Source organism: Macaca mulatta, chromosome 9 (assembly GCF_049350105.2).
Source record: "Macaca mulatta isolate MMU2019108-1 chromosome 9, T2T-MMU8v2.0, whole genome shotgun sequence".
Taxonomy (NCBI): Eukaryota; Metazoa; Chordata; class Mammalia; order Primates; family Cercopithecidae; genus Macaca; species Macaca mulatta.
Genome location: NC_133414.1, coordinates 52904753 through 52925865, shown reverse-complemented (window position 1 = coordinate 52925865; position 21113 = coordinate 52904753). Strand labels below are relative to the sequence as shown.

At 34.9% G+C, this 21113-nt stretch overlaps 1 protein-coding gene across 1 annotated transcript in view; it reads left to right on the top strand.

Moving 5' to 3' along the window:
• The window catches only part of LOC711226 (ankyrin repeat domain-containing protein 30B), a 115460-nt gene that overhangs the window by 36578 nt on the left and 57769 nt on the right, over positions 1–21113 (top strand). Inside the window, 8 exon segments of the mRNA XM_077947962.1 lie at positions 2781–2853; positions 8720–8798; positions 10374–10402; positions 10501–10573; positions 13776–13837; positions 15593–15683; positions 20228–20256; positions 20350–20422. Of these exon segments, the coding sequence (XP_077804088.1) occupies positions 2781–2853; positions 8720–8798; positions 10374–10402; positions 10501–10573; positions 13776–13837; positions 15593–15683; positions 20228–20256; positions 20350–20422 (509 nt within the window).

The following is a 21113-nucleotide window of genomic DNA, read 5'->3' as shown; positions in this document are numbered from 1 at the left end:
AGACCTCTGCATCATTAGGATCAAGGTACAGGTCCAGATGGGATCAATTCACAAAGTTACCTTTTGTTACATATTAACTCTTTTTTTTTTTTTTTTTTTTTTTGAGATGGAGTCTCACTCTATCGCCCAGGCTGGAGTGCAGTGGCCGGATCTCACCTCACTGCAAGCTCCGCCTCCCGGGTTGACGCCATTCTCCTGCCTCAGCCTCCGGAGTAGCTGGGACTACAGGCTCCCGCCACCTCGCCCGGTTAGGTTTTTGTATTTTTCAGTAGAGACGGGGTTTCACCGTGTTAGCCAGGATGGTCTCGATCTCCTGACCTCGTGATCCGCCCGTCTCGGCATCCCAAAGTACTGGGATTAACAGGCTTGAGCCACTGCGCCCGGCCTATATTAACTCTTTTTAGAGTTTTCCCTTAGAACACTGGTTAATAGAAGACTTTGTCCTAACATGTTTAACAGTTAAAGTGGTATATCAGTACCTTTATTATCATGAAAGTTTTTAGAGCAGATCTTATTTAGCTGTGGTGACAAGACATAGGCTTTTGTTTCATAAGCAATACTAGGTAAATCTTGTAGATGAATTATTTTAGTGGAGAATAGATATAGATATGTTAATAATATTTAGAGGCTATTTCTTAAGATTTCTCTATTTACTGACCTCCCAGTTTAGTTTTTCTTCAAAGCAGTACCCTGCCTAGTTGCATGAACTTTTCCTTTTTTTTCTAGAGTCTTTTTTTCTTCTTCCATAACTTTTCTATAATCTTTCCTGATTACTTTCTACTCTGCTTTCCTTGGTGTTCTTTTCTTCTATTATTTTATTCCTTTCTGCCAGCCCCATTTTTCTATAGGTAAAATTAAAGGCACGTGGAATTTTAGGATTTTAAAGATTCTTGGAGACTAATCAAAATACTTTCATATTTCAACCTGTATTTAATATCCTGCAAAAATAGTTGTTCAGATGGAGAGTCTGAAACTCAAAGTGACTTATTTAAATATAGGAGGTAGCAGAAGTAATATTTACACTCATTTCAAAGCCCATTACTCTTGTTTTTATATCATCATGTACGTGAGTGTTTGAATAATAGGAAGAGGGAATGGGTCTAATTAAACAAATGGAAAACAATAAGAATGGAATTAGCTGGAGAACCCAGTGGAAGTAGATAAGAATGAAATTTATCAGGGAAAGGCCAAGTCTGAAGAGAAACAGTCCCAGGATTGGTAGGAGTAAGGGTTTTACCAAAGAGATCAGAATGTTGGATCAAATTTATGTCAAATTTGATGAAGATAAATTAGAGGAACAAAAACACAGAAGACATTGGGAGTTATCTAGAAGGGCATACTAAAACAATGTTGAAAAGAAATCCTGAATAGGTCGCTGCTTTTTTGCTTGTTTAATTGGAGGAATGGACAAACTTCAAGCTTTTTAATGAAAAATGGAAAAAAAAAAAAAAGCCACTGGGGAAAGTCTCCACAATCAGATAGAAATGTCCTATTCTGTTCTTTCACCGCAAATCTCACAGGAGTGGCTTAGAGCCCCTTGAGCGCTAGGGGATTAAAGTTTGCTGAGTTAGATATATCTGTGGCCCAAGGCAGATGTCCCCTCCCCTTTGACTCTTTTTCCAAGCCTCTGATATCCTACCCATGTACATATAGAGCAGGGATAAGACTGACTGGCATATAAGTCATGGTTCAGTTGGGTTTTTGGTAACATGCTTATGCTAGAGGTGAATGACTAAGACTCCGTTTAGTTGTTTTCCAGGAACAGGTAAATACAGAGCTTCTTGGTTGGTCATTGAGTTTATCTTTTCAGTAGTCTGTGCTTTGATAAGCTGAATATTTAAAGGTTGGAGACTGCCATGAAGCCCTGCAGAAGAAAGATCTGGAAGTGGGAGAAACTTTCACTATATACAGTGGCTCCCACTTCCAGATCTTTCTCTCTGTGTATGTATAGTACTTAGAGAAATCCAACTATCAGGACTCAGTTTTTCTAGCAGACTCTCTCCTTGGGTACAAGTACCTATGAAGATTTTTAAGGCTTTGCTAGTTTATGTAGACCTGAACAAGGAAGGACAAGTATAAAATAAGTAGTTCAATTTTATTATTTTTAATGTTTCAATTTTTTTATGAGAAAAATATTCCCAGTAACAAATACACATTTGTAATTTGCAATTTGTAGGTTCAGCTTTTCAACATTTCAAATATTTCAGGGGACTCTCTGTTGTGTTTTAGGGTGAAGGGAAGCAACAGGGCCTTCTTAAGTGGCTTTTATGCTGAAAAACAAAGAATGTCATTTTCCAGTGACACAGATTAGTCTTTGAATCAGAGATAGATAATGGAAAAGGGACAAGGTAGCTGTATCTTTCTTCCTTATTTTACATTATCAAGTTTGTTCCAGTTTAGATATCAAAAGTTATGTCAGCCATTAAGTAGATTTCCACTTCATCATTGAGAACAGTTTGGGAGGATGAATGATACTCAGGGTATGCCAATTATATTGGTTGTCGCTATTTCTTATGGAACTAAGAGTCAGTCTTTATTGTATGTTCTAGGTTGGGGAGGTAGAGTCAAAAATAAAAATAGGTAACTAAAATCATTTTTAAAAACAGAGGGCATATTTTAATTCTACCAAGAAACATGATATAATATACAGAGGACTGATCTTTCCCCAGATTTTGTTTTTTGTTTTCATTTTTTAGAGTGAGCAGCAAGATATGAACTAGCAGATTTTCTTTTTAAATATATGAATTTGCTCATTTCTGTTGTATCTTTTTTCTCTAAAGTCTTCGTGGCAAACCGACTATTGAAAATTCACAGTCTACAAAAGTTGAGGAAGACTTTAATCTTGCTACCAAGGTAAAATGGTCTCTTGTGAAGTTGATTTTCTCAGTTGGAATCTAGTTCTGTATAATATTTACTTTTCATGGTTAGCAGTGGTATAAGTATCATTATTTCATGTTGGTAATATAAAGTTGGTCAGATAAAAACATTTTATAGAAATATGAGTTGTTGATGTAAACAGTTTTTTTTCTTTTTCTTTTTTTTTTAACTTCAGTAAATAACAAATCATTGGTAAATACTTTGAGGGTGTGAGGCCAAAATATGGAATGGGCTGGAGAAACAGGAACATTATACTAGAAAAAACTTTTCCACAGTAGAGAATATATAAAATCTGGTAAAGGTTTATTTGCATAAGTATACTTACTGTGACTTTTAAAATTATTCTATTGTAACTTGAAACAAAACTCATGCTTAAATTTATCTTAATGGATCCAGTTACTTATTATTGTAATCACGGAATCTCTCTGATACTGTTCAGTTCCGAAACTGTGCCACATAGCATATAGGTTTTTTCTTTGGGACTTATTATTTTGATATCTCGTAGTTTTTAGGAGAGAGTTTTTTCTCAGTTTCTCTTGTTGGTTCTTTAATTACACCAAAATAATATTAGAAATTGTGAAAATTTATTTGGGCATGCTGGTGCTTGCCTGTAGTTCCAACTACCAAGGAGGCTGATGCTTGAGCCCAAGAGTTTGAGACCAGTGTGGGCAACATAGCGAGACCTTATCTCTAATTTAAAAAATAATGGTAGAAATTTAGAAATGTAAATTCTCTTTCTCAGAGTCTGTATTATTAAGGCATGCCAGTGTGTTTTCTAAGTTATTTCATTAAAGGTAGACTTTAAACTCTTCATCTAAACGAAGAATGCAGGTTTTACCCCAAGTAAACAACAATTTTGGAAGCAGAGACTCTTAATAAGCCTATGGTAAGATTTTAATTTCGGAATTTTTAAATTGCAGTTTTTAAATATATGGTTCAAAGATCTTTGATCTCATTTGAAAATTTTAAATTTCAGAAGATTTTGTGTTTAGTTATTTAAATAATCATTTTGAAGCTCTTGCATCACTATGAGATACCGCAGGTTAGAAAACACTTGTGTGCATCCTAGTGTACCCAGAATACAGTCTGGCATATAAAAAGCATTTTAAGAGGTTTTCAATGTGAATAAATGAGCAGACAAATGAATTTTTATGTAATGGAATGTTACAAGTAAGATAATATGCATAATATATCTTATAATTAAATCTAAGGCATTTCTAAAATCTGGCTTAAATTTATATTTTCTTTTAATATTTACAATGCATAAATTCATGTGACTTATCTTGAGAAAATATGTCTCAGATAAGAAGACAATCAGAGATATGTAGTAAATAGGAAAGAAGTTTACACTATATTTTCTAGTATCCTCCAGTGGAGTTTAGAATAAAAAAATTTTAATATATTTTAGTCTCAACTCATGTTCTTTTTTTTTTTTTTTTTTTTTGAGACAGAGTCTCCCTCTGTCATGCAGGCTGGAGTGCAGTGGTGTGATCTCGGCTCACTACCTTCTCTGCCTCCCGAGTTCAATCAGTTCTTCTGCCTCAGCCGCCTGCGTAGCGGGGACTACAGGCGTGTACACCACACACAGTTACTTTTTGTAATTTTAGTAGAGACAGGGTTTCAGCATGTTGGCCAGGATGATCTCGATCTCTTGACCTTGTGATGCGCTCGCCTTGGCCTCCCAAAGTGCTGGGATTACAGCGTGAGCCACCGCGGCTGTCCAAAACTCATGTTCTATTAAACGTATCTTTTCAAGGAATACATTACTCTAAAATTCTGATTACCAATACTTTCTTCAGGTGAAAAGTTTAGAAACGTTTCTTCTTAAATTTTTTCTCTCTCTGTAGTAACAATGTTCTCGCTTTTAGGCATTGGCTGAAGACCATGTTTAACCAATTGAACGTCTTATTATATAATACTAAAATTAAAATCTTTATCACCCAGGTATTAACAAATAACTAATTGTAGTGTAAATACCGATCAGCATTATGGGAATATATTATGAACAAAAGTCTACTTTATGTGTTTCATCACATGTCTTATAGTTGTTTTTCATTTTCTTTCATGAATGAAGCTCATACTTGATTGACTGGTCATGGCTCTTGTTTGTTTCTCCCTCTTCCTTCACCTTTTCAAAATGATTTACTGCAGACTTTTTTACTCACAGAATACATTTCTTTAGTGTCTGCTTTTTAGGGCATTGCTGTCTCAGTTGTCAGCATATTTATTTACAGGTTTCTATTTAGTTGCTATGTATGATTTTCATTAATCAGTCATGATCCCCCCCCAAGATTTATTCTTTTTTTCTCTGTTTCTTAGAAGAAGCAGAATTTATACAATTATTTATACTTAGCTTTTTGCCACACAGAATAGAAACAACCTACACTATTTCAATGCAAACCCAGTTAAATAAGGTACTATTAAAAAACTAAACTTTCACATTTTTCCACACAAGAGGTAATTAATACAACTGTAAATTGGGAAGAGATATTTCAAAATATAACATGTAATTTAACTTTTTAAATTTTAATTATTTCAACAATACTATAAATTATGTGAGAGCAAATTTTTGCCCTAGGTTATTTTAGTTAAAAAAATAATCTAACGGCTGGGCGTGGTGGCTCCCGCCTGTAATCCCAGCAATTTGGGAGCCCGAAGCTGAGGATCACGAGGTCAGGAGATTGAGACCATCCTGGCTAACAAGGTGAAACCCTGTCTCTACTAAAAATACAAAAAATTAGCCGGGCATAGTGGCAGCCACCTGTAGTCCCAGTTACTCAGGAGGCTGAGGCAGGAGAATGGCGTGAACCTAGCGGCGGAGCTTGCAGTGAGTCGAGATCGCGCCACTACATTCCAGCCTGGGCGACAGAACGAGACTCCGTCTCAATAATGATAATAATAATAATAATAATAATAATAATAATAGTCTAATGGATATCACATTTGTTTAATAATAAGTTACATGAAGGGGTTGAAATGAAATAATTCATTGAAGAAGGGTAAGATAAACATAGAGACTCAATGAGTCAAGATGACACAGATTATTATAAAAAACACAGCAAAAATAGTGGTTTAAATGAGAGGAGGAACTCTCTAGGATAAGAGATATGACACAAATTATTTAAAATAAAAATTAAGAAAGCATAGCAAGGTAATAAAATATGGCTCAGGTGTTTCTGAGTGACTTGCAGTTGATTTTAATAAAAAGCTGAAATAAAATATAAGGATGATTATAGGTAAGAGCAATTTGTTGTACTCTTTAAAATACCTAGTAGAGAATAATTTGAATGTTTCTAGCATAAAGAAAAGATAAATACTTAAGGTGATTAATATCTCAATTATTCTGACTTGACTATATGAACGTAGTAAGTGATAATATGTACCCCCAAAATATGTACATTTACAGTGTGTCAACAAAAAAATTATAAAGAAGGAACAAAAATTTAATTCTCACTTCTTTTAGTAACTATGTTTTATATATAATCTAGTCATATTTATATTAATGTAGAATGTAAAGTGAATTCTGTTTTAGGTCTTGTCAACTTTATTGTGAATTTTTAATTTGTGACTCTTTGGTTTCTGGATTAAGATTTCTAACTTAATGTCTGACATATTCTTAGGTTATTTAACTAATTTATCTTACTCTCTGATATAACCTTGGTAGCTGTTTTGAATATGTTTGATAATAGAGTATAAATAAATAAGCATTTTATTTAAGTTTACTATTAAAATTAAATTTTCTGATCATATGAACAAGGTTCTTAATCTGTATATCTTAAAAGAGAAAAATCACCTTTAAGCTACAAAACTCTCAATGAAATAAATGTAGAAATTATTAATCTCTAGGAATATTCTGACATCTTTTGCTCATAATATCTGTATGTAATGGTATTATATGCACACATCAACTGAATGTAATCAATATTTGTGATTTTTTTAAAAGTAAAGTACCTATTATCATAGAATCATAGGTAAGGGAAGATTGATAACAGAGTAAACAAACTTATCATTGGAAGAATACTTTTTAAAAACTCTTAAAACTATCTCTTGCAATGGGGATATTTTATATTCTTTCCAGGAAGCCTTATTAACTTTAGTCTTCATAACTATTACACCTTGCACATATATTTGTTTATTTCTAAAACTCAGGAATCCTGTCGACTTGAATTTTTTAGTTTCTTTCTTCTCTTCTCCTGTGAATACTGAATCCTGCCTGACAATCATAGATATGTGTAAAAACTATGAAATCTTCAACTTGAATAATTATTGCTTAATTTTCTTTATGAGAGATATTTTCTCCAATTTTAAACTGCCATCTTATATGGTGTAAATAGGCAATTAGAGCTAGTATTGTCTTGTTTACAGGAATATAAGAAAAGCGTGTGAATTTTAAAACAGGGTTTCACATTTCTATCTCACTTTATAGTAGTACTTAAAAATGCCTCATAATTCTATAGGTAAGCATTTCTCTTGTACAATTAAAAATTTGCAAGGTTTTTATAAAGGTCATTTTGTAGAATCTTGTTTTAAAATTAAATGTTTTCATTCAATTCAAAGATATATATTACAATAATATTTCAGAAATAAATATTTACCTATATAAATAAAATTATATTCTTGAAATAAATTTGGAAGTATATAACTGAGAAACTTAAACCCATGTTTTTCTCTCTCCCTTTGATTTCATTTTCAAAATTTCAGCAGTTTGCATAGATTTGTTTTAATTCTACCCATTTAGTCTAGCTTATATTTATTTTCTTATCACTTTGTAATTTTCCTCAAGTAGGTAATCTACTCATACTCCAAATGTATTTATCCAGATCTTTCTTCCAAGCCCCTTAGATGCCTGAAATCTTATAGGTCTCAAACTGAAAACATCATTTTTATTTTTTTCCTGATTCTTTCCTGACTCTTTGTAATTTACTCTGTCATCTGGTTTCCCCATCCTAGTAAATAACACCTAGAAAGTAGCCATGAAATACTCAAGCACTTCAACCAGCACTTCAACCGTACCCCACATCCTGCACTTCAACCCTCCTCCAGGTCACCAATCCAGTCACACACCAAATTTTGTATTATCTACCTTCTTATAATTTTCCATATCTTATTATCATAATTAACTCTCTACCTATAATTTTGAAGTACTCCTTTCTACTTTTGCCCCATCTCCCCATGTTCATCTTTACACCGCTGGAAGGGTCACCTTTCTAAACTATATTTGTAATGATGCAACTCATCCGCATATTGAGTGAATACCCGTTACATGAAGGGGTAATTTCACATTCTAGTGTGACACATACCGTATATGGTTTGGCCCCATTTTATCTCTTCAATTCATTTCCTCTGACTGTGTTCCAGTTTTACAACATAACTTTGGCATCCTTCAGTTGCCATGTTGTTTCATGCCTTATTATTTTGCACATGCTATTGCGCCAAGAGTCTTTGTATCCTGACTCTGCACTTTGTCTGTCCTTCCAAATATGGTCCCATTATGGCAGCATTTTCTATGCTTTTCAGGTAAAACTGATTTTTCTCTCCTTTTTGCCCTTATGTATTTTAATGACTTAAATTGTAGAACTGGTGAAGTATACTTTTGTGTTCTTATTTGTTTTCACATATCTCTACCATTTCTTGAATATAGGCTAGAATCTATCTTCCATGGATATTTTCTGCTTTTCCCAGAATAGTGCCTATGATTTGATAAATACAATGTGTGTATTTGTTGTTGTTGTTGTTTGTCCTACTGACAAATTGAGTGAATAACTGAGTTAATACATACAATTTTTTTCTGAAGTTTTTATTGTTGTTGTTGTTGTTACTTTCTGTTTTTTGTTTGTAATAGGAGGGAGCAACAAAGACAGTAACTGGACAACAAAAACATGATATTGGCATTATTGAACAAGCTCCACAAGATCAAACAAGTAATGACAATTTTATTTTTTATACCAAAATAATAGAAGTGGTAATTTAGTGAGAAAAATATTCCCAGTAACAAATATACATTTGCAATTTGAAATTTGTAGGTTCAGCTTTTCAACATTTCAAATATTTCAGGGGACTCTCTGTAGTGTTTTAGGGTGAAGGGAAGCAACAGGGCCTTCTTAAGTGGCTTTTATGCTGAAAAACAAAGAATGTCATTTTCCAGTGACACAGATTAGTCTTGGAATCAGAAGAAGAAGAAAAAGACAAAGAAACAGAAATTATAAATTTAAGATACTCTCTCTAAACAAGGAGAAAGGAGTGATGAAAAAATAAATTTGAAATGGTGTTGGATGGAAAGAATCAATTCTACGGAGTTAGGGTTTTTTTTTATTTTTTATTTTTATTTTTTAGTAGAGGCATTTTGAGGCAGGTAACAGGGTACAAACAAGAAAGAAGGTAGCTTCTTTCTGAGAAGACTCTGAGAAGACTCTGAGAAGGAAAGTTGAGTGAACTCATTTCGGATGCATTTAGATTATTTGTACTTCAGAAAGTAAATTGTGGACACTCCAGAGACTACTGGAAGCAGGAGGCTTGCTAGAATTGTGGTAACCACAGGGACTCATTAGGTTTCTCTGTTACAATCAGTCATGACAAATATATATTTTGTTGATGTTAGCTATTCAAATGAGATATATTTGAAATTAAGAACACTGGCTTTATTTTTAAGAAAGTGAGTTGTTTTGGTAAAATTGCCATTCCACAAAAATTTATTATAGACCAACGATACACCAAATCAGACGAATTGTAGGAACCAAAAAAATACTGAATTTATACTTGAATAATAAGATTGCTTTTTAAAATAAATATTGTGGTGACTTAACAATATAAAAAGTTATTTATGTTTAATACATCTATTATGGTTAATTTTTATATAAATATGTCAATATTGAAAGCTTAGTATAGATTATTTCCACGATGAGTTTTATACATCTTCTTGCATGAGTGGATCAAGAAGCATTCAGATGAATAAACTAGAGGATACAGAAATGTAGGCCTATGATTACACCACATGGTTATGGAAAACAACGAATATTTCTATTTTGTATTATGACCTAAGTATATGTCCAAACTGATCAATTCATAACTCTTCACTGACGAGATGTCAATTCTACATTCAGCTGAACTCTCATCATAACTATATACCTTTCCAAAGATAGGCCATATTAAATAACATGATGAATGGAATAATATAAATGATTCTAATGTGTTTCATTTAGTACATGGTGTAGCATTCCATGTTCAGCTTTGACATTTATTTTCTCATATCAACCCTTTTTACACGTGAAACACAATCTCACTTTTGAAGTCTTAACTGCATGATCTGTGAAACCTTTATTTATATTTTCTTCAGTGTATTCCTGTCATGTGTGTGTCCTAAACAAACTTTCCAAATCTAAAGTATTCATTCTCAAAGTCAACCAAGAGAACTCAGTTAGATACTATCACTGCATTCATTTGTGGTTGGTTTTGTCATATTTACATATGATTGATGATAAATCTCTTTTGCTTTTAAGAGCCTCCTGAGAAGCCATCTGCCTTCAAGGTATTTGGTTTTATAATTTCATTTTTAATGACTTATTAACTACGTATTTTGTGAAGTATACATTCTTTAATAATCATTTCGCTTCCAAACCCATTTAGCCTGCCACTAAAATGCAAAACTCTGTTCCAAATAAAGCCTTCAAATGGAAGAATGAACAAACATTGAGAATAGGTAAATTTTTCAATTTAACTATGGAAATATGAATATTTCAATATTGAACAGTTTGATAGTCTTTCTATCTCCAATGCTTAATTTTTTTCAACTTTGATGAAAAGATTTGATCTAAGTAATGGCAATACTGGTATTTATATTTGAAAACCTGATATTACAAGAACAGTAATTTTCAATAGTTTTTTTTAAATGTAACCTTAACCTCAGGTGTTTCTAGTTTTGTATCCAAAAACTGTAATGTTTTCTATTTTGAACTTCTGTGTTTCTTAAGGATTCAAGAAAGTGGATTTTGAAAATCTAATTTTTTTTAGTTCTTCGAAGCTTGATTCAATTCCATGGTTTACTTCGGATCGCTTCTTTTATTGATATAACACTTGTGTTTCAACATTAATGACCTGATTTCCAGTGTTGTCACTTTGAGAATCCTAAGAAAATCAGTAACTCTGAGTAGTGAACTATGTGTGTTTGTGTGTGTGTTTAATCGTGTGTGCCTGTGTGTGTCTGTTTTTGTGTGTTTTACCTTTACTATGTAAAGATGAGGAAAGTAATCAGTCATTTCTTTGTGAATATTTGATAAACACACTTTTTCATAAAACTGTGATTCTGAAGCATTTGGCTTTAGAGTCTTTTTACACTAGTACTGTTTATTATTATTTTTATTACTATACTTTAAGTTCTAGGGTACATGTGCACAATATGCAGGTTTCTTACATATGTATACATGTGCCATGTTGGTGTGCTGCACCCATTAACTCGTCACCTACACTTGGTATATCTCCTAATGCTATCCCTCCCCTGTCCCCCCTCCACAATAGGCCCTAGGGTGTGATGTTCCCTTTCCTGTGTCCAAGTGATCTCATTGTTCAGTTCCCACCTATGAGTGAGAATATGCAGTATTTGGTTTTCTGTTCTTGGGATAGTTTGCTGAGAATGATGGTTTCCAGCTGCATCTATGTCCCTAAAAAGGACACGAACTCATCCTTTTTTATGACTGTGTAGTATTCCATGGTGGATATGTGCCGCATTTTCTTAATCCAGTCTGTCACTGATGGACATTTGGGTTGATTCCAAGTCTTTGCTATTGTGAATAGTGCCACAATAAACATACGTGTGCATGTGTCTTTATAACAGCATGATTTATAATCCTTTGGGTATATACCCAGTAATGGGATGGCTGGGTCAAATGGAATTTCTAGTTCTAGATCCTTGAGGAATCACCACACTGTTTTCCACAATGGTTGAACTAGTTTACAATCTCACCAAAAGTGTAAAAGTGTTCCTATTTCTCCACATCCACTCCAGCACCTGTTGTTTCCTGACTTTGTAATGATTGCTATTCTAACTGGTGTGAGATGGTATCTCATTGTGGTTTTGATTTGCATTTCTCTGATGGCCCGTGATGATGAGCATTTTTTCATGTGTCTGTTGGCTGTATGAATGTCTTCTTTTGAGAAGTGTCTGTTCATATCCTTTGCCCACTTTTTGATAGGGTTGTTTGTTTTTTTCTTGTAAATTTGTTTGAGTTCTTTGTAGGTTCTGGATATTAGCCCTTTGTCAGATGAGTAGATTGCAAGAATGTTCTCCCATTCTGTAGGTTGCCTGTTCACTCTGATGGTAGTTTCCTTTGCCGTGCAGAAGCTCTTTAGTTTCATTAGATCCCATTTGTCAATTTTTGCTTTTGTTGCCATTGCTTTTTGTGTTTTAGACATGAAGTCCTTGCCCATGCCTATGTCCTGAATGATATTACCTAGGTTTTCTTCTAGGGTTTTTATGGTATTAGGTCTAACATTTAAGTCTCTAATCCATCTTGAATTAATTTTCGTGTAAGGAGTAAGGAAAGGATCCAGTTTCAGCTTTCTACTTATGGCTAACCAAGTTTCCCAGCACCATTTATTAAATAGGGAATCCTTTCCCCGTTTCTTGTTTTTGTCAAGTTTGTCAAAGATCAGATGGCTGTAGATGTGTGGTATTATTTCTGAGGACTCTGTTCTGTTCCATTGGTCTATATCTCTGTTTTGGTACTGGTACCATGCTGTTTTGGTTACTGTAGACTTGTAGTATAGTTTTAAGTCAGGTAGTGTGATGCCTCCAGCTTTGTTCTTTTGGCTTAAGACTGTCTTGGCAATGCGGGGTCTTTTTTGGTTCCATATGAACTTTAAGGTAGTTTTTTCCAATTCTGTGAAGAAACTCATTGGTAGCTTGATGGGGATGGCATTGAATCTATAAATTACCTGGGGCAGTATGGCTATTTTCACAATATTGGTTCTTTCTATCCGTGAGCATGGAATGCTCTTCCATTTGTTTGTATCCTCTTTTATTTCACTGAGCAGTGGTTTGTTGTTCTCCTTGAAGAGGTCCTTTGGGATGTACACTAGTACTATTTATTGCCTAGAAGAAACCAATATAATAAACTATCTTTAAAAACTATTCTTATGCATGTTTAAACATTTTACAACAGTTATGCATAGTCATATTTAATATGTAAAATATTTTTCAACTTCCAATGCGTATATGGTGGTACAATGTAATTTTTGGCAACATTGTTTTTCGATAAGCATTATAATTTTTAGAGATATCCATAGTGGACACAATTAACTGTGTTTTTAAATATTAGGTGGCTTATAAAATTCCATTGTATGAATGTACTACACAATTTTTAAGCTGATAAATAATAAATAAAAATGAAAACAAGCAGATTTCAGTCTTTAAGTTAGTTTTATATACTGAATTTTTAGTTATTGGAAATTAAAACTAAAATATTTAAAGTATTTCCTTGTGAAGTCATACATTCCACTAAGAATTCGAACTGTGACCCACACAGTATAGAGCTACAGTGTTGCGACTTGTCAGATCTCTGAAACCATCCAGGGTACACTTCTAAAAATGAGTGAAAATGGTGACATACCAAGGTATGATTTGGTTTCTTGGACCCTGTGCATGAAATGTGAACTTTATGGATGTTGAGATCACAAGTAAAATATAGTTTTCTGCATTTTAATGAATGATATAACATTAAATGTCAGATTTTTTAGATTTCAATTCTAACGGATTGACTACAGAAGTAGTGATTGTAATCGACAAAAAGAATATACGAGCTAGGAAAACACCTCAGATTCGTGAATGAAAGTAGATTTGTATATGTTTTTAAAGTTCATAGTAGAGAAAAGTTCTCATGAATGTATCTGTGATTAACCTTTTATAGCTCAGATGTTCCAATCAGAATCAAAACAAAAGGACAATGAAGAAAATTCCTTGGATTTTGAGGTACTGCGTATTATTGATTTTTTAAAATATTAGTATTGCATGATACAAAAACATAAAATCAGAGGCTTAGACTTTCTCACCTCTGCATATGTCACCCCCAAATCATGTTTGATATTTTTCAGAATACGCTTAATAGAGAATTTATGTGCTAAGTAGATAACTGCTTCATAGTGAAATTCTGCTAATTTCTAGGATTAATTTAAGAAGCCAGTGGGGTACAGTATAAAAAAAAGGCTTAGAAGTCACTAGAAATTCACATGGGATCTGAAGTAAGTTTATCTAAAAGCAAAAGAAATATACTGGGTCCAGCTGTGGGCAGATTTATAACTCTGTGGTATATCTAGATGTACAAAATTTCTAAATGGATTCATAGAGAGAGAGTCTACACTGCAGTATTCTAAAAGTTGGTACCTGAAAAGTTAACGCCTGGGACTTGAATGTATTGACACTTCTATATTGTACAGTATAGACCTGAGGGAACATTTCAGGAGAAAGAAAAGTGTGAGGAATAGGAAACCTTGTGGGACCATAAAAACAAGAGTACTGGTTGAGTAGTCTTTTGAAAAATATAAATTATTTTCACAAATAGAACTCCTTGAGTCCCTTTATGGCAGGCAGTCAAGTTGCAGCAGCATAAGCGTCAAACAATAGTGATGTATTTTAAGGTCACAACTGTGGAAAGACATAGGAAATATCTGACCTCTTAGAAATAAGCAGCTCCTGCCTGGTGGTAACAGCAAAGGGTGGAGGGCAATAGACAAGTAGATTTTATCTGATTTGTCATCAGACAAAAAGATTTTAATATTTGCTTGCTTTCATTTAGATACGACATATTTTTTTCTTACTGCATTTACATTCAATTCAAGCACTTTTTCTATTAGCATACATTTTGTTAAAAACACGTTGCTTGTTTTAAGCTCCTGTTTACCAAAACAAAGAAGCGTTTTCAACATCTGTGCATACATTACATGACAGACTCTCAAAGTTCTCTTCATGACATGCATCATTTTTAACACTAAACGATACTCTCATCATGAATAGTTTAAATGTTTTTTTTTTTGTTTTTTGTTTTTTTTTTGAGACGGAGTCTCGCTCTGTCGCCCAGGCTGGAGTGCAGTGGCACAATCTCGGCTCACTGCAAGCTCCGCCTCCCGGGTTCACGCCATTCTCCTGCCTCAGCCTCCCGAGTAGCTGGGACTACAGGCGCCCGCCCCTGCGCCTGGCTATTTTTTTCTATTTTTAGTAGAGACGGGGTTTCACCATGGTCTCGATCTCCTGACCTTGTGATCTGCCCACCTCGGCCTCCCAAAGTGCTGGGATTACAGGCGTGAGCCACCACGCCCGGCAGTTTAAATGTTTAATGCGGTATGTGTTATGGCAACTAGCAAGTGTATTGTATTTTGTTTGAAATGTCATGTTGATTTTTTATAAGGACTACAACACAAGCTAGATATTTTTAAGAGAGTTACTTTTTGAAATACGCAGGAGTGAATTATTTCGTGCATGTGACTTGTTTTTCCTTCTCACTAACCAAGTTAATCGCATCATGAACGTAAAGATAAGCTTGATATAGAGAGCGTTACGTGAGGTTTTCTATCAAAATGTTTTGGGTTTCAACACACGTCTGCTCTTAAGTCAAATTGCTTATAAAGTAGGAAACTGTGTTCCTCCAAAAGATTTTAATTAGGAAATTTTGATACTCTTCATTATTGGGATTTCTCCGTTGAAATTATTTATTGATATTACTTTTAACAGAATTTCCTTGAGAATCTTTTACAGAATGATGAATGTTTACCCAAGGCTACACATCAAAAAGAATTCAGTAAAATAAGTGGAAAATTAGAAGGTAAGAACCATTTTTATTTAAAGAGACATTTGACCAAGTATTTCTATAAACAGATGAGGAAAGATACCACCAAATAGCCGAAGAAAAGTACCTCCTAAATGCAAAGCATGGAAAAAATGTGAAGTGAAATTGTGATAAATTGTACTTCTTATCAGGTGTTGGCAACAGACTACATTGAGAGTGCTGAAAGGAAACTGAATTATTAGTTTGAATTCAAGATATTCCAAGACCTGAGGAAAATGAGAAAATAAGAAAGAAGATAGTAGTAAAAGAGGAAATGAAGACTGAGAAAGACAGAGAGTACACAGAGTACAGGAAGGAACGAAAAGCAGGTTTATATAATGCGGGATGGTAAAATGAAATGATTCTTTAGGAAAAGATCGGGTATGGTTAGAAATTTGGGAAGAATATAAAGTGACTTTCCAGTACCAAAAATTACCAGAGAATTAGTGCAAAAATACTGTGACTCTTTCCAACTTTCTCAGTGGTGGGAAGCTGTGAGGGATGGAAGCACTTCACCATGGAGAGCTGTGTTGTATTTGCAGTAGGTGGGAATAAGCATATATGCACGGCCACTAATGTATGTAATTTCTCATATACACTCCATATAGACCAGAAGTTTTCAGACATTAGAAAATCAGCTGGAAACCTTGTTAACAATTCACACTGTGATTCAGCCGACTAGGGATTCTGCATTTTTAATAAGATGTCAGGTGATGTTGTTGCTGGTTGTCCTTGGACCTTGTTCTGAGTAGCAAGAGGAGAGGCCTTTCGTGGGAGAAATGTGGAGGAAGAGCAATCGGATATAGGTGAAGACAGAAAAGGGTCAGGAGAAAGCATTATGTTGCTCTTTTTTTTGAGTATGTTTTTAACCAGAGAAGAAGAAGAAAGAAAATTCAGAATGTTTTACTTGAATACTTAAATTGTTGTTATTCATAGGTACTGTACTGATATTAATATAGAAAATGTTATTAATATTTAAGAAGTCTGTTGCAACTAAATTTGAAACAGATATATCAATATTGAAAGCGTATTTGCTATTCCTGATGAGTTTTGCACATCTTGCTCCATGAGTGGATCAAGAAATATTGAGATGGCTAAGCTACAAAATACAAAAATGTTGACATACCATTATACCATCTGGGTATGAAAATCAGTGAATATTTATATTGAGTATTATTCTCTAAGTATATATCCAAGCTGATCAATTCAAAACGCTTTCACTGAGGAGATGTGAATTCTACATTCAGCTGAACTCTCATCTGAACGGTGTATCTTCTCAATGACAGGACATGGTAAAGAGCACGATGAATGCTTGCAATACAATGATATATATTATTTTAATGTGCTGCGTTGAGGACACAGCGTAGCATTCTCCGTCCAGCTGTTGCATTTATTTTCTCAGTGTCATGATTTGCTCCTCTGATTCAAGATCACTTCTCTCCTCATCACTCAGCATATACATATTGGTATTAAAGCTTTTTGCAAACATCATATATAAATGGTTGTACCGTGTTCTTGTCATTCCACAGCAACTTTGTTTTGTTCGGCGATTAGATCGCCTTTCATTTATTTTAAGATTTCAGGCCGGGCGCGGTGGCTCAAACCTGTAATCCCAGCACTTTGGGAGGCCGAGACGGGTGGATCACGAGGTCAGGAGATCGAGACCATCCTGGCTAACACAGCGAAACATCCTCTCTACCAAAAAATACAAAAAACTAGCCGGGCTTGGTGGCGGGCGCCTGTAGTCCCAGCTACTCCAGAGGCTGAGTCAGGAGAATGGCTTGAACCCGGGAGGCGGAGCTTGCAGTGAGCTGAGATCCCACCGCAGCACTGCAGCCTGGGCGAGAGAGCAAGACTCCATCTCAAAAAAAAAAAAAAAAAAAAAAAAAAAAAAAGATTTCAGGCCGGATGCAGTGTCTCACGCCTGTAATCTCAGCACTGTGGGAAGCCAAGGCTGGTGGATCACGAGGTCGGCAGATCGAGACCATCCTGGCTAACATGGTGAAACCCCGTCTCTACGAAAACATACAAAAAATTAGCCGGGCTTGGTGGCGGGCACCTGCAGTCCCAGCTACTCGGGAGGCTGAGGCAGGAGAATGCGAGAACCCGGGAAGCGGAGCTTGCAGTGAGCCGAGATCGCGCCCCTGCACTCCAGCCTGGGCGACAGGACGGGACTCCGTCTAAAAAACAACAAGAAAAGATTTCGTAGTGTGCATATTGCATGTTCACGTAGCACCACGTTTAATTGGACTCTCTTCATGATGATTCAAAAGCAACATAAGTATAATTACAGATGCCAACAAGCCTTTGTTTAAGTGTATGTCCTGCTTCATGCTATATTAGAAATTAAAAGTGAAGTATTTAATATACAGGTATGCAAAGCCATACATTTCAATAGCCATTACAAATGTGGCTCACTAATCTTTCGGGCTATGCCATGTGACCTGTCCTGACTCTAAAAAATCTCCAGCGTACCCCTTTATAAAAATAAAAGTAATAAAAGAAAATAACTAGGGTAGTATTTCCTGGATTGTGAACTTCAAGGAAAATCAGATCACAATTTAGAAATAGAGTTTTCAACCATGCCTAGGGTTCCTAAGTTCCAAGTGGTAAACGGTTCCTTGATGATGAGATAGCTGTGAATGTTTCATCTCTGCCTGTTTTGCTTTTTTATCTTGTCTTAGAAAAGTGAAAGCCAGCTATTTTCTTCATAAAGGAAAATATTTTGGTTACATATTCATTTCCTATCTCATGGCACTCTGCTGTCTTTGCCCTTAGTGAGGATGTACGTTTATCATATTTTTACCTAAAACAAGCACATGAATTAATGGTATCAATTCTCACATCTGAATTTCTGAGGTTTCTTCAGTGCTTCAGACGTAAGTTTGAAAGATACTAATGAATCGAGAACGACCTTCTCATTGTAATTAAAGCAGGTTTTTATTTAAAGCGTATCGGATACAATGTTAAGCACTTTTTTTTCCCTAAAACACATACATGCAATATGATCATGCGTATTTAGCCTTAAAAGGGTTAGACATAAATTTGGTGTGTTTTAGAGGGTTAATATCCCTGAAGTGCCTTAATTGAGAGCTGATCAATCATCTCTCAAGGGAAACAACATGTACAAGTGGTATTTCTAAATATATTAAGGTATGTCATACTGAAAAATGTAAAAGTAGAGAAAACTGAGAGATTAAGCCTATTTTATTAGTATGATTTGATGAAAGGGATATATTTCTATGTGAAAGAAATGTCTGTTATTTCTTGAAGCTAAGTGTTTCATAAGAGCTTTTTCATAACAGTAGTTTAACAACTGATATGGTATAACAAATAGAATAAATTTTAGCAACAAAGCAATTGTAGAATTCATTCCTTGAACGCTGAAATTGTTATTTTCAATAACCATTATTCTAACATTGCAACACGCAGGTTCATGATACGTAAAAAGTCTCTGGAAATTGACTTCTAGTTTTTGATACTTTCATATTAGGTTTTTTTGGTTTTGTTTTTTTTTTTTTTTTTTTTCTTTTTGTTGAGACAGAATCTCGCTCTGTCATCCAGGCTGGAGTGCAGTGGCATGATCTTGGCCAACTGCAACCTCCGCCTCCTGGGTTCAAGTGATTCCCGTAGCTCAGGCCCCCGAGTGGCTTGGGTTCCAGGCATGTGCCACGATACCTGGCTGATTTTTGTATTTTTGTGGAGACAGGTTTCGCTATTTTGGCCAGGCTGGTTTGGAACTCCTGGCCTCAGGAGATCCGCCCTCCTCGGCCTTCCAAAATGCTGGAATTACAGGCATGAGCCGCTGCACCAGGCCTGGATTAGTCTGTTGATGGGTATGCTTTGACCTTTTTGTATAAGTGGATCAGGAAATTTTAAGAGGACTAAACTAGAGAACCCCATAAATGTAAAAATACTCATATTTCACACAGGTACAAAAATGAACATATTTATTAACTATTATTCTATAAGTAGATATTTATGCTGATAAATTTAGAGCATTCTCTGCAATGATAAGTGAATTGTACCTTTGAACCCTCATCGCAAATTTGCAACTTCTAAACTACAGGACAAACTGAAGAACATAAGAGCTACTTGTAGTATTTTGACATAAGTGATTCTCATGTGTTTCCTTAACTGTATATCATAGCATTCTACCATCAGCTTGGACATCTCGTTTTTTTGAGGGGGCGGGGGTCATGACTTGGTCATCTTACTGAATACAACTTCTTTCCTTATATGGCAGCTTACTCCTACTGGTATTAGGATTTTTCTGCTTTAGTTATTGTCACTTTAAATATCTTTTCACTGTGGAAATCTTCACAGCGTGTTTGACGAAATTTATTTGTTAAATTTTCTTAGGGATATTTCTGTCACGTTGGCATGTTAACAAAGACAATAACCCAAAAGACCCCACAACCCAGTGTAATCCCTTTTCCATCCAAGCATGAGGATTCATCTTCATATTCACACTGTGTGAATGTTTGGTAGGCTTTGTCAGGCTTGCATATTGTCAATTATATATGTCCCTTTTCTGTTAGAGTCTTCTGATAAAGATGGTCTTCTGCAGGTAACAACTTTTCTATTTTTATCTTGAATATTAACTATATATTTTATGAAGTATACATTATATATTAATTATTTTGTTTCCAAACCCATTTAGCCTACCAGTGGAATGAAAGCTTCTAATCCAAATAAAGCCTTAGAATTGAAGGACAGAGAAACAGTCAAAGCAGGTAAATTTTGTAATTTTAATTTTACTCTGGAAAGAAGAATATTAAAATATTTGAAATGCTGAGAGCCCTTTTATTCCCAGTGTTGTTTTCTTTTCAAAATTTGACGGGAAATCTTGGTACAAATACTGCCAATGCTAGTATTTATGTTTTAGAAAATGCCATTTACAAGCCTAAGATTAAGAGTTTAAAAAAGTATTCTGCTTAACCTCATGTGGTTCAACTTTAATGTCCTGATAGTATAACGTTTCCAATTTGCAATTTCTGTACGTGCTTGGTTTTCAGACAGGTGAATTTTGAGACTGTGAAATATTTGCAGTGGTTCAAACGCTGATTGGAATTCTGATCTTAGAGGAAAGTTTCACTTGCTGACATGACAGTTGTGAGTGTTGTCACTCTGAGAATCGAAAGAAAATCAGTTTCTCATTTTCTGATTCGGTGACTGAGTGGGTGTGTGGGGTGTCTGTGTGTGTTTCTGTGTGTGTGTGTGACTTATAATTTTAAAAAATCATGACTTGATGGCTCTTTGCTAGACACAGTGTTGTAGAAGAGTGACTCTAAAGCATTTGAGTCACTTTTTATGCTACTGTAATTAATTGCCTAGAGGTACAAAACAGCCTGAATTAGTTTTGGTTGTCATTCCCAGGCACGTTTGAAACACTTTACACCAGGCTGTACACAGTGGCAGATGCCT